Source organism: Ursus americanus, chromosome 11, assembly GCF_024610735.1.
Source record: "Ursus americanus isolate L20-20 chromosome 11, mUrsAme1.1.p, whole genome shotgun sequence".
Taxonomy (NCBI): domain Eukaryota; kingdom Metazoa; phylum Chordata; class Mammalia; order Carnivora; family Ursidae; genus Ursus; species Ursus americanus.
The window spans coordinates 9,261,040-9,273,435 of NC_142137.1; the positions used below are offsets into that span (position 1 = coordinate 9,261,040).

Genomic DNA, 12,396 nt, shown 5'->3' on the forward strand with positions numbered 1-12,396 from the left:
ATTTCAGCTCTACTTTGTGTGGTAGAACTCTAAGAAATAAGTTTTGTGAGGAACACAAAGTCTTACAGAATTTGCACTTATCATAATCTCTTCCCGATTCCCCTTTAATAACTGTGGTTACAGAGTGTTAATCAAATCTCAGACCCTCAGGTATGCTAGGATGTAGGTTGCCAAAGTGCTTCTAAGTTTCTGTAGTCGTCTGTGTAATGTTCTAAAACTTGGCAGACACACAAGTGAGACGGACAGCATTTGTAAAGAAATAACTAAATGTCACTGTTTTATGTACAGGCGGAAGGCTGTCCAGTATCATTCATAAATCTCAGGTTATATTTGGAACCTGTTGGGTCATCAAAAACGTTACTTTCAAAAGATGCTGATTTAGCTTTTAGCTGTGGATTTCTTCCTTGGGTTGTAATACTTTTTTCCCCACCCTGTAACCATCATAACATTCCTCATTATATGCCATCTCCTTAGATGACAGGAATGAACAGACAAGGAGAGAGAAGACTCTGACCACAGGACAGGCAGCACATTGGGTTGCTGGTTCCGATGTGCTGGGATGCATCCCGGTCTTCTCTTTGCATAATTAAAGTCCTCACTGGCCATGCTGCTAAGGCTACCGTGCTCCGTGCTAACCCATTCCCACCTAACTCCTGCCTCAGGCCTTGAGCCCCAAGAATCACTGTGTTCTCATGAAGCAAAAGCCATGCTAACTTCCTAGAAATTCATATCAGGCAAGGTAGGAAGTAAAATAGGAGTTTTCACAAGGTAGCCAAGGGGGAGACCTGTCAGCTAAAGGAAATTCAGAGCTACTTTTAGACAGGAACACCTTCATTTCATTTATTGGAATAATGTATTTTCTTGCATCTTTCCCTTGCCCTGATCAGACAATGTGTACATTGCTTCTCCCTGATAACTTAAATCAAGACAAAACAAAACAAAAACACAGCAACAAAACAGTGTAAAAACGGTTGGGAAAGGAGAGGGGAACAGTGATCTTCACTCGTTCTGAAGCAATGCATTTGCCAGAATATTGCTCATGTCTCTCTTCTGCATATTTATTGTGCCTGTTGGTGACCAGCTGTGAAATTTATGCAAGAATTTGAAGAAGAAAACTATGGGTATTTTTAAAAGAAGCTGGGACATTAATTATTGGAAAAAATCAGTTCAGAAGTTACCTGTCGTGGATGATGGGTGGAAATAGAGAATGTTAATGTGGTGAAGAATTGACTCCTCACTTCATATCTACAGATAGATTCCTTATGTCATGGTAAGGATGGAGAATTAGTTGAAGAATGACCTCCAGTGGCCTGGAATGGGATTATTATGAATGTCAACCTGTGGAAACCAGTTCTTTAGACTATGCAACTCCAGGAGAAAATTCCCTCTTGCTTCTGGCCAATCCTGTCAACTCACACTGGAGCTCTAATGCCATCTCTGATTGGTCAATGAGCAACCACACGGCCCCCACCTCAGAAATAGTCCAGGACCCCGTGGCCATGATAAAAGCCACGAAGGAAGAAAAAAATAAGAAAAACCAGAGAAGAAAGGCTAGGAAGAACCCTAGAAGATCAGAGAGAGAAAAAGAGGTCAGCGACTTGCTTTGCACACCTGCGCCGTCCTGGGCTTCCTTGCAGCATGTCCGTGGGGGCCACCTGGGAGGGATTGCTCCTGAAGAGAGACGTGTCCCACCTTTGCGGGACTCGGGTTTCTTCCATGAGCTTAGCTTTGCCATCCGCGTGCATTGTGCCCGTTCTTTTTCACCATGTAGGAGAGAGAACTAACAGTATTTCACAACAGAGATTTAGACCTCAGAGGTTCCAAACTCCTTAAATTCCGTAAGTGAGAAACACCGAAGTCAGAAAAATTGAGAGCTGGCAGTTCATGCACTTTGCAAACAGGTCAGCCTGTTCCAAACCAAAGTGCCAAACTGCACGGTGGCTGGCTCTCCACGTTTCCAGCTGCAGTGTTTTTTCTTCTGCGTCTCTGTAGTTAATCATTCAACAAATAGTTCTTGGGCGCCTGTAGTGGCCCTGGCATCGCGCGGACGCAGTCAGCTAGGGGATGCCACCAAGAGGAAGCTGATCTTTTTTAAGGCCTGTGCTGAGGTTCATTGACTTCACGGGCTGGAAACAGCTTGGAGTTTAGTGCAAAGAGCCTTGACAGTTTGAATTCTGGCCTAACCATGCTACCCCGAATTAGCTGGTTATCCTCGGCTAGGCACTGAACAGCACTGAGCCTTAGTTGTTTGTTTGTTTGTTTGTTTAAATCAATAGAACGAGAATTAGGTGCCACTTGGAGTACAGTAGAGGGTTTATTTGCTGAATAAACAAGTATCGAATGCTGTTAAGAGTGTCATACTTTTTGCAGCATTTTTTTTTTCAAAGTTTCAGAATTTCATGGTGTATTTAGATGATACAGAAATAAGGATTATGTCAAAGTTGCTGCCTGGGTCTGCTAACAAGTATGTATTGAGGACACATTTTGTTGTTTTCTGTGTCCTGTTTCAAAGAGGAAATGTTTCCACATTAAGTTTTGTAGGAGGAAAGTTGATTCCCAGGTAACTGGCCCTGTTTCACTCGGTCTTGGGTGCTCGATCGGGTTGTGTTCTGGGGACGGGTAGCCCTTTGCTTATGTGTTGCATGTCTCTCTGAGTGGCCTTCAACTCTCTTCTTGGCAACTTTGAAGTGGCTGGTGTTTATAAGCCAGAGAAAGCGTCTTCCTCAGTCCTCCAGAGCTGCCCGATCCCGTGTTCACAAAACGAACGGCGTGGCTCAAGGACAGCCACTTGCAGGGGGACAGGCTGCTGCTGGCCTTCTCAGCAGTGTTTATCCGACTGATGAGGCCAAGACCAGGCTGGGAGTGAGGTCTCTGAGGGGAGTGAGGACGGAGCGGAAGCGGTGGTCTGGAGACAGGCAGTGCCCCTAAACGGTCTCTGCAAGAGACACCAGTGCCGGTGGCTTAGGACAGTTTTGTTCTCACCACAACCTCCCCCAAGTCATTAGATCTCCTTGAGTCTTGATAATCCATCTGGAAATTACTTTTAAAGGCTAAACCAAGGGGCGCCTGGGTGGCACAGCGGTTAAGCGTCTGCCTTCGGCTCAGGGCGTGATCCCGGCGTTATGGGATCGAGCCCCACATCAGGCTCCTCCGCTATGAGCCTGCTTCTTCCTCTCCCACTCCCCCTGCTTGTGTTCCCTCTCTTGCTGGCTGTCTCTATCTCTGTCAAATAAATAAATAAAAATCTTAAAAAAAAAAAAGGCTAAACCAAAAGTTAGATTTAGCTTCTCTTGTTGAGCTAGAGTTTCACAAAGCAAGGCCTCTCCAGGGAAGCAAAAACAGAAGATTCATGCTGAGAGCAAGTAATAAATAATAGTGATGTTCTGGCTCCGAACTGCTCGAACTCGTGTTGTAGGGGCAGCTTGTGAAACACGATGGAACCCGCAGCAAGGCTTAGGCTAGACTGTGCCCTAACCAGCCGAGGTCTCTCGTGCAATGACTCAGATGGAAGAGTGGCCAACACGACCCAAGAGTTCTGGGCTTTGTGCACAACACAGATCGAATGGTTAAGTTCTGTTCTGTGACAAGGTTGTTCTCACCAGTCCCAAGGAGTGCTGATTCGAGGGCCGGCAGCCTGCGGGGATTTTAAAAGGCCCCGTCAGTGTTTACCCCTAGAGAGTGAGCTGCCGTCTCCCCTTCTTGCCGAGACCAGAGCACGATCTTTCCCATCAGGTCATAAAAGGTGCATGAGGCCCATTTTGGAAGAACCTATCACCATTCTGATGGCGAAATGGCAGTCTTGGAAGTTCTTAGAGAAATTTTTCAAAGTTCAGACCTGGGCAGTTTTTCATAGGGTGACTTGTTTGGACCTAGTGTTTCAAGACTTATGCAGTGATAGCTTATAGTCTCTGGAGTCCTCAGATGACATGGCAGAAACCTCTACATTGCCCTCAGCTCATATCAGTCAGTCAACAAATATGCACCCATCATCAATTGGTGAGCGTTGCTAGCTGACGTGGCTGGATAGTGAGTCATCTGAAAGCAAGCAGGCAACTAGAGAACTCAGTAGGGAGTAAAGATTGCTGGTGTAATTGCACAGCACATACAGTCTAACTCTCAGACCAATGTGACCGTCATCATCTCTGAACACTGCCATTCCTTGGGGCGGCGGGTGAGTGCCTGACCCTCACCTGAGGTCAGCCCTGAAGCTGTTCTGTGTTGGGTTTAAAGTTCCCACTGAGTGTGTTTGCGAATGAAAGAGCTCCGCCTGGCGTGGTGGCCGGTCTGCTCCAGTTGAGGACAGATGTCCTTGTGTCAGAGTAGTGCGGTGAGTGCTGCAGGGCAGGGCTGGGAGAGCTGACTGCTGTTCCTGCCTCCGTTACTCTGCAGGGGGATCAGACCGCCTTGCACCGAGCCACAGTGGTGGGGAACACGGAGGTCATCGCGGCGCTCATCCAGGAGGGCTGTGCTCTGGACCGCCAAGACAAGGTGACGTGGGACGTGTCCGCCTGAGGACCCTCCTTTGGGAACTTGTGGCTGTTTAATGTTATCATTCCTGAGTCCTGTCACTCATGCTTTAACATGATAAAATCAGCCCAACTTTCTTTTGAAAGAGTATCTAATATCCCAACAAGTTGTATTTTTTAAAATCCTTCCCCCTGTTCTGTGGCAGCAGTGGGCAGCCACATAAATATAAATGGTAAAGAAAAAAAGTGTAGAAATAATGACCTGTGGAGGCCTGGATAGGGGAAGAGATGTGCCCTGGACTTGAATTAAATGGCTTACTCTCCTTTAAAAAAAATAAGAATTAATTTTAAATATATTGGAAGAAAAAAAGAGAGAGCAAAATCAAGTCTTTAAGAAATCCCAGTGATAGATTTTATACTAATCGTCGCTTTTAAATCATTAAAAAGTCTTAAAACAGGGAACTTTGTAATTAAGTGCAGTTCAGCCTGTGTTTACTTTTTTAGACAACTTTTTAATAAAGTGTCCTATATATACAGAAAAATGTGCAAATTATAAGCATGCAGTTCAGTGAGTTTTCAGTAACAGAGCACATCTTTGTGAGCCCCCAGATCAAGAAGCAGATCATTGGGGCGCCTGGGTAGCACAGTGGTTAAGCATCTGCCTTCGGCTCAGGACGTGATCCCAGGTCCTGGGATCGAGCCCCGCATCAGGCTCCTCCACTGGAAGCCTGCTTCTTCCTCTCCCACTCCCCCTGCTTGTGTTCCCTCTCTCGCTGTCTGTCTTTCTGTCAAATAAATAAATAAAATCTTAAAAAAAAAAATCATTAGCATCATGCCAGAAGCCCCCTCACCAGTGTCCCCATCCAGTCACTTTTCCTCCTGCTTCCTGCTGTGTGCAGTTGGCCCCACGGGCCAACCCACACATCACCACTCCCATTCCTAGCACCACCCCGTGCCCTGGCCTTTGAGACCCTACCTAGCCTTCTCCTTGTGGGTGTCGGTGCCATTGAGCCAGTCTTGTGGTGTGGACGAAGAAAAGCCAAAGCCAGCTCCTGGATGTGACTGGACAGTGCACCTGCCTGCCCCCAGCCCTATGCCCTGACCTGGACGAGCACGCACGGTCTCCGCACATCTCCTCTGCATGCTTCTCCGTCCCTAAAACCCCAGCCCTCTCAGCCCCACCCCACTCACTTCACTGCACTTCATGTTTCCGTTATAGGAAGTTAAGCAAATACCAGCTGTGTGTGTAGTAATTGGTTGGTTTTTATTTAAAAGCCACATATCAAGGACACTTGTTTTTCTTCTTTCCAAGTCACTGTTGTCTCAGTGTCTGCTTATTTGTTTCGGTCCCTGAGACTTTGGATTAAACTGGGTGAGATTAAATTTGGGGGCAGAAACAGGAGGAATCTGTCTATCCAGCCCTTGGGCCCGGCCACTTGTGAGGCTGGACTCTTCGTTTGCCTGATCTTCTCAGGTTCTCTCTGGGGCCAGGAGCAGAGCAGAGCAGCCCCCAAGGGGTGATGGAGGTGGGGAGGAATGAACAGCCTATCGTCGTGATGTTGCTTTCTGTTAAACATGACCTGTGGATGAGCCTTCCTCAACCAGGGTTCCCAGAGAGATTTAAGCCCTAACACCTTAGGCATCTTCTGTACATCATAAAGCTAAAATGGTATGTGCTGGGGCGCCTGGGGGGCTCGGTCATTTAAGCATCTGACATGATTTCAGCTCGGGTCATGATCTCAGGGTCATGAGGTGGCACCTGCTTAAGATTCTCTCTTCCCCTCGCCCTCTGCCCTCCCCCCAAAAAATTTTTAAAAATTAAAAAAAATGTACTTGTTATGTACCATTTCTGGGAGAATGGAGAAACTAGCCACCGAAATCATTTTCTGGGCTCTGTGGTTCTGATGGGGAACCCCGTTTGAGAGAGGACCTGTGGTGTGCCCTAGAAATACACCATGATGTATCGATTGTAATGGGGTGAGTTAGGTCTTGGGTGATGTGCTTTCTGTCTCCATATGTGTTCCTCAGGACGGGAATACGGCCCTACACGAAGCATCCTGGCACGGTTTTAGCCAGTCAGCCAAACTGCTCGTTAAAGCAGGAGCCAACGTGCTTGCCAAGAACAAGGTGAGGCCCAGCAGGTGCTAGAACTCTTCGTTCACAGGTGGGGATGGCTATCGCCCCTGTGGGAGCCCCCTCACTGAGCAAAGCGAGAGCTCGGGGCAGCAGGGGAAATGAAACAATCTCCATGGCGAGCAAGAGAACCTACTAGAGTGCTTTGACTTCCTCTGAATTCTCCTGGCTCTCACTGCTTTCCCACTGGTTTATCTGGGTGTGGTTAGGCAAGCAGCTCTGTGCTCAGGGAGACGGGGAGAAGCCAGCAGCACCTCTTCTCCCACATTTTCCTGTCTCCCCTCCGGTCGCTCGTCACGTCTCATCCCCCTTCTGTACTCATTATTAATGAGTGCGTCTCTGGATAACTTCAGAAGCCTCACAGCACATTGGCCAGCTTGCCTCATCCTTCTCCATCCTGCTCCTCCCCTGCTCAGAGCCCTCCCAGTAAAGCTCCTCAGCCTGACGCTGTCTCGGGCCTCCCTGGAGTGGCCTCAGTCTATGTCAGCAGCCTCTTCCCTGAGCCTTTCCCAGTATGTGCCTCGTGTGCTGTCAGAGTGGGCTCACCGTCCCTCCCATTGCCTGCTCCTCGTGTCCGCCTATAGACCTCCAACCCGGGCTCCCAGAGCAGTGGCCTCTCCCTCCCCGAAGGCCCATCAGGCTATTTCCTGCAGAGCTCCCTTGGCACTCCACGCAGCTTTGTGCTGTCATTCACTGGTTAAGTGTTTCTCGTGGTTCCCTCATGGGACACAAGCGTGAGGAAAAGAAGCAAGCCATGCATCGTAATATCTCCAGTAATGCCTGCGTCACTGCCTGGCAGACCGGTGGCTGCTTCATTTCTTCACGGTGGTATGGTGTCTGAAACGTGAGTTGTAGGGGGATGCATGCTGTATCTTAGATCCTGGAACTCTGAGAAGTAGGCGGTGCCCAGTTAATGGATAGGGAAGCCTAAGCTGGGAGCCAGCAGTCTCAGTGAAGACACCTGCCTTGTTCCTGACACAGTTAGCTCCATAAATTAGCCTGAGTCCGTCTGCTCCACCACACTGCCTCCTATCCTGTATGGGGCCCCAAAAGTATTGTGGAAGCCAAAGGATCTCTCTAGATAGAACAGCAGAGACTATCAGAAGCAAAGGTAGGTGCTCTCCCAGAAAAGGACTTCTTCTACGTTCTGCACCAGCCACATCCTCTGGGGAAGCCTCTAAAACGCTCCTCCCCTCTGCCCCCACCTTTACTGAGGTATAACTGACAAATAAAACTGTAAGGTATTTAAAATGTACAGAGTGATGACTTGATGTATGAATACGTTGTGGAGGGATCGCCCCATGGGGTTAATTAACAGTCCCATCAGCTCCCATGTTTACACTTTCTAAACAATTTTTGATGTGAACATTTCAGTTCTATCCTTTGTATACAATTTATCAACTATAGTCACCATGTTGTATGTTAGACGTTACTCATAACTGAAAGTTTATACCCTTTGACCAGCCTCTCTCTTATTTTCCCCACACTCCACACCTAAGTGACACCATACAGTATTTACTTCTGTCTGGCTTATTTCATTTAACATAATGTGCTCTAGGTTCATACATGTTGCAAATAATGGAATGTCTTTCTTTTTTTAAGGTAAAAATATTCTGTTGTATAAGAACTTAGTGAGTATATCAGCCCGTCTGGGAAATAAGTCCTCCTTGCTCAGGAGGGAAATGCCTGCTCTGTCTACCTAGGTCACGCTTCTAAGCGTCAGCTGCTGAGGTTAATCCTTACACAAGAAAGTTCAGGCTTCTAGGTGTATTGTTGTATGCGTTTTGACAAATGTATACAGCTGTGTAACCACCTCCACAATCAAGCTGTACAATGTTTCCATCGCCCCAAAGACTCCCAGCTCCTGGCAGCCACCACTCTGCTTTGCCTTTCCCAGAACATCGTATAAGCGGATCATAGAGTACACAGCATTTTGTGCCTCCTTTCCCTTCGTGTGTTTGAGTTCTCCATGTTGTTACATGTGAGATTAGTTTGTTACTTTTTATTGCGAGTCATAGTCCAGTGTGTGAATATACCGTCCTTTGTGTATTCGAACTCACGGTTTTTAGTTTTCTCGATCCAAATGTTTTTCAGCATAATTGATACTTCCTTATTAGCAAAGCCAAGTTTGGTGTCTAGTTCCAGAACCATCAGATTCCTTTTATTTCATCCATTTATTCAACACACTGAGTAACTCCCACGAAGCCAACACCTTTGAGACAACCCACTACCAGTGCGTAAGACAGTGCAGTAAGAATTACACCAAGCAAGGCGCCAAGCCCTGTGCAGGGCACCGTTTAAAATGTGGGCCGATCCTTTGTTTTTGAGAGCTAAGCTAGCAGTGGCTCCCTGTCTGTGCTTTAAAATCTCCTGGAAAACTTTCAACAAAAACAAAAGGCTAGGGAGGGGGGACAAACTCACCTGATGACTGGGCCTAGGGTGACAGGCTGTCCCAGTGTTCCCTGGGCCAGGGGTTTCCTGGAGTTTAGGACTTTGGGTGCTGAGATGGGAACTGCCCAGACGCCACCCCCAGGCCGAGTACATCAGAGTCCCTAGAAGAGTTGCAGCTGAGCACGCATAGTGTTAAAAGCTCCCCCAGGTGATTCTGCCTGCAGTGGAGGTTGATAACCCCTGAGCTCACCACGCCCTCAGGCTTATAGCCTTCAGGTTGCTTGGAGGGAGCAGTGAGGAAGGAAGGTTCTACCCAGGCTCCTTAGAGCTGAGGGTATGAGAGGGGAGGTAAGTGAACCAGCGACATACGGTTTTCCTCTGTGTGCTGTGTTTTGTTTTGCTCTTTTAAATAAAACTCATTCCTCTTTTCAAGAGGTGAGGAATAGAACATCCTTGAGTATGGGCAGACAGTGCCGTGGAAGCCAGATCCGGGGCGAGGAAAAGCTGTAAGCAGGCAGTGGGATAGCTCTGCGCGCACACAGTTGCAGTCCTGACCCCGCTTTTTAGCTCAGCCCAACAATCTCTGAGCTTCTATGCTCCTGCATGCTCTCAGCTCGCTCACACACCGAATCTCCTTGGGTGCGTCTGCTTTTCTGGTTACTTTTCTTTATCAGCTGCCTTGCAGGCACTGTTCGCACGGTTTTAAAAAGTTCTGTTTATGTCATGAATTCTTCGTGTAAGATTGCCTTGGACATTATTCTGACCCTTGGTTGTCCCTGTGAAATGGCATATTGAAGGTGGAGCCCAAAAGGCAAGAGGGTCTCCATCTGTATGGTAAGTGGGAGATGTGATTGTGTTGTCTGCTGTGGGGGGACCTTGTCTATAGTTCAAATTTTGATGTTTCAGGGAAAATACAAGAATGGACGGTTTGCAAAAGGCATACAAGTTAAATCTCAGTTATCTGCACTCACAGGAAGTGGCTTCTTTTGCCTTTACTCCGTTGGCGGAGTATTGTAGCCACAGCTGTTATCCGCATGGGGCAGGAAGGACACAGTCCTCTGCGAAAGGAGTGGAACGCAGTGCGCTTGCACAGCATTTTGTCATTAAGTAAATACTCTCCCAGGCACTCCCAATTAATCCTCACAGCCTCGGGATGTAGGGGTCCCACTCCATTTTACAGGTAAGGAATTTAAGACTGAGCGTATTACGAGTCTTGACCAGTGACTTTCAACTAGTAAGTTGCAGAGCCAAGGTTTTATGACAGGTGGGACTCCTGTGCCTGTCTGGATTCCAAATTAACTGTTCTTGCCACTGAAACCCCTCTGCTGGGGTCACCAATCAGGACGCAGAGAATGTGAACATTGACTTTTGTTTTGTTTTCTTGCAAGTACCTATCACCCCTCTGAGAAGCCTGCCCGGTGCGGGTGTGGCGAGAAGCGTGTCGCTAACGTGTCCTCCCTTCTCTTGCCTCTCTCCAAGGCGGGGAACACCGCTCTGCACCTGGCCTGCCAGAACAGCCACTCCCAGAGCACGCGCGTCCTCCTGCTGGGCGGGTCCCGGGCCGACCTCAAAAATAACGTGGGTGAACAAATCCGGCTTCTCTCGCGCTCTCTTGTGTCCCCTTGGAAAGCAACCCTGAAAGCATACTTGAGTATTAATGCCTAGAAAATGAAAATGGGGACTATCTATAAAGTGTTCATTGTTTGCTATGTCGTAAAGGGTCGGCCAGGGGCTGGAGAAGAGGAATCAAGACTCAAACACTGCTTTTCTCCCATCCTTTCCCCCTCGCTCCTCAGCCTGGGTTTGTTTCAGCATTTCTCCTAGCATGTGCTGGCAAACGCGTCCAGGAAGCCTGTGCCCACGTAGTGTTGTACGGTTAGCAAATGTCAGACGATGCCCTCCAGGGGAGGTCTCCTGATGCTCCAGGGCCCGAGTCTACAAATCGATTCCTGAGGAGCCCTGGGGATGAGCTGGTGGGTCAGTTGTTTTTAGAGGATGCCTGACTTTTGAGGTCACGTGGGCATACCTCTCCCTCCAGAAGCTGTGGTTCCTTTAAAAGTCCCCTGTCTCGTCACTCGCCTAGAGACTTTGACTGGGGCTCCTCTCAAAAAATGGCCTTAGCTGAGGTCTCCCTCGTGGAGGGCAGATGCCTGTAGAGTGGGTCTCAGCATGCCCTGAACCTGGGCTTTGAGTGTGACTCCTTCTTAATCCAGGGGAGAAGGTTATGCTGGCTGGCTGCTCTCTCTAGACCGAGTTTGAATGAAAACCTCAAGGAAACACTGCAGAATGTCCTGACTTTGTCTCCCGTTTTGTTCTCCCTGGGAGTGGTTTAGCCTGTGACCACTAAGGAAGATCTTGATCCTGAGTTTTATCTGAATGCCCTGTTTTACGCCAGTGATTGCCTCTTCGTCAGCTCCCCAGACTGCTCTGCGTCAAATGAGATGCAGCTGGAATTTTTTTAGAACACGTGATCTTAAAATCTGATGGCTCGCCCTGCCGTGCTGTCCTTTGAGCCGTGACGAATCCATGATGGAAGAGGGCTCGTTGCCAAAGCAGTGCTATTGGTCTTAAGTCGGTACACTCCAGAGCCTTTGGGCTGGGGGAGAGGCTGTGGGGAGTGGGTTCTTCTCAAGTGCTGGGTAAGCAGAGCCTGCCTTCGCTCTGGTGAAGGTGTCATGGGGAGCGGGCACCCAGCGTCTGAAACCTGAAAGCAGGGCGTCTGCATGGCCGAATGCAAGCGGAGCCGCCACAGCAGCCAGAACTATGGGTCTTGCAGCCCGGCCCCTACGGGAGAGGGGATGCTTCCAGATCAGGCTGATCGCCTCTAAAGAACATGTGCTAGTCTGCCAGCTTTTTTATTTTTTTTTTTTTTCTAACTGGTCAGATTGTGCTCAGAGTTTGATTTCTGTCCCCAGGCAGGCGATACCTGTTTGCACGTTGCTGCACGCTATAATCACTTGTCCATCATTAAGCTCCTCCTCAGTGCTTTCTGTTCTGTCCATGAAAAGAACCAGGTCAGTGCATGTGTCCTCCCCATGGCTACGGGGCCCCCTTCCCACCAGGCTGACCAGTGTGTTAGCACCAATGCGGGCAGAGGCTGCTGGGAGCCTCGAGTCTGGGAGTAAGCCAGTGCTGGCCTTTGCATGAGTGTTCCACCGAGTTCCTGTGGTCCTGGTTTATCTGGCCTCCTTCGGGGAGCCTGCTTTTCTCATTCCAGTGCATATCTCCACATTTGCATGTTGAAGATCCTGGGGCAGGTTTTGCTTGTAATGCTTTTACAAAGGAAACCCTCAGAGGGGAATGTGGCTTAATAAATGAGCAAGGAAATTAGGCGTCTCCTGACCCGGTGAATTCTGTTCCTTGCACTGCCACTTTGAGCGGATGCAGTCTCTGGTCTCTATAACAT

At 48.4% G+C, this 12,396-nt stretch overlaps 1 protein-coding gene across 10 annotated transcripts in view; it reads left to right on the forward strand.

The window, feature by feature from the left end:
• Positions 1–12,396, forward strand: part of ANKRD6 (ankyrin repeat domain 6) — a 188,035-nt gene that overhangs the window by 146,878 nt on the left and 28,761 nt on the right. For 5 of the 10 annotated variants that reach the window (XR_015726022.1, XR_015726023.1, XR_015726024.1 and 2 more), the window contains exons 2-6: positions 1,252–1,589; positions 4,390–4,488; positions 6,495–6,593; positions 10,470–10,568; positions 11,906–12,004. Coding sequence is in view for 6 of the 10 variants with exons in the window: in XM_045807064.2 (XP_045663020.2) it covers positions 1,296–1,589; positions 4,390–4,488; positions 6,495–6,593; positions 10,470–10,568; positions 11,906–12,004 (690 nt within the window). In the remaining 4 variants the exon portion in view is untranslated. Of the gene's footprint in view, positions 1–1,251; positions 1,590–4,389; positions 4,489–5,940; positions 6,136–6,494; positions 6,594–10,469; positions 10,569–11,905; positions 12,005–12,396 lie in introns of those variants that run through there. The other 5 variants (XM_087865318.1, XM_087865319.1, XM_045807063.2 and 2 more) reach the window with 3 other exon arrangements.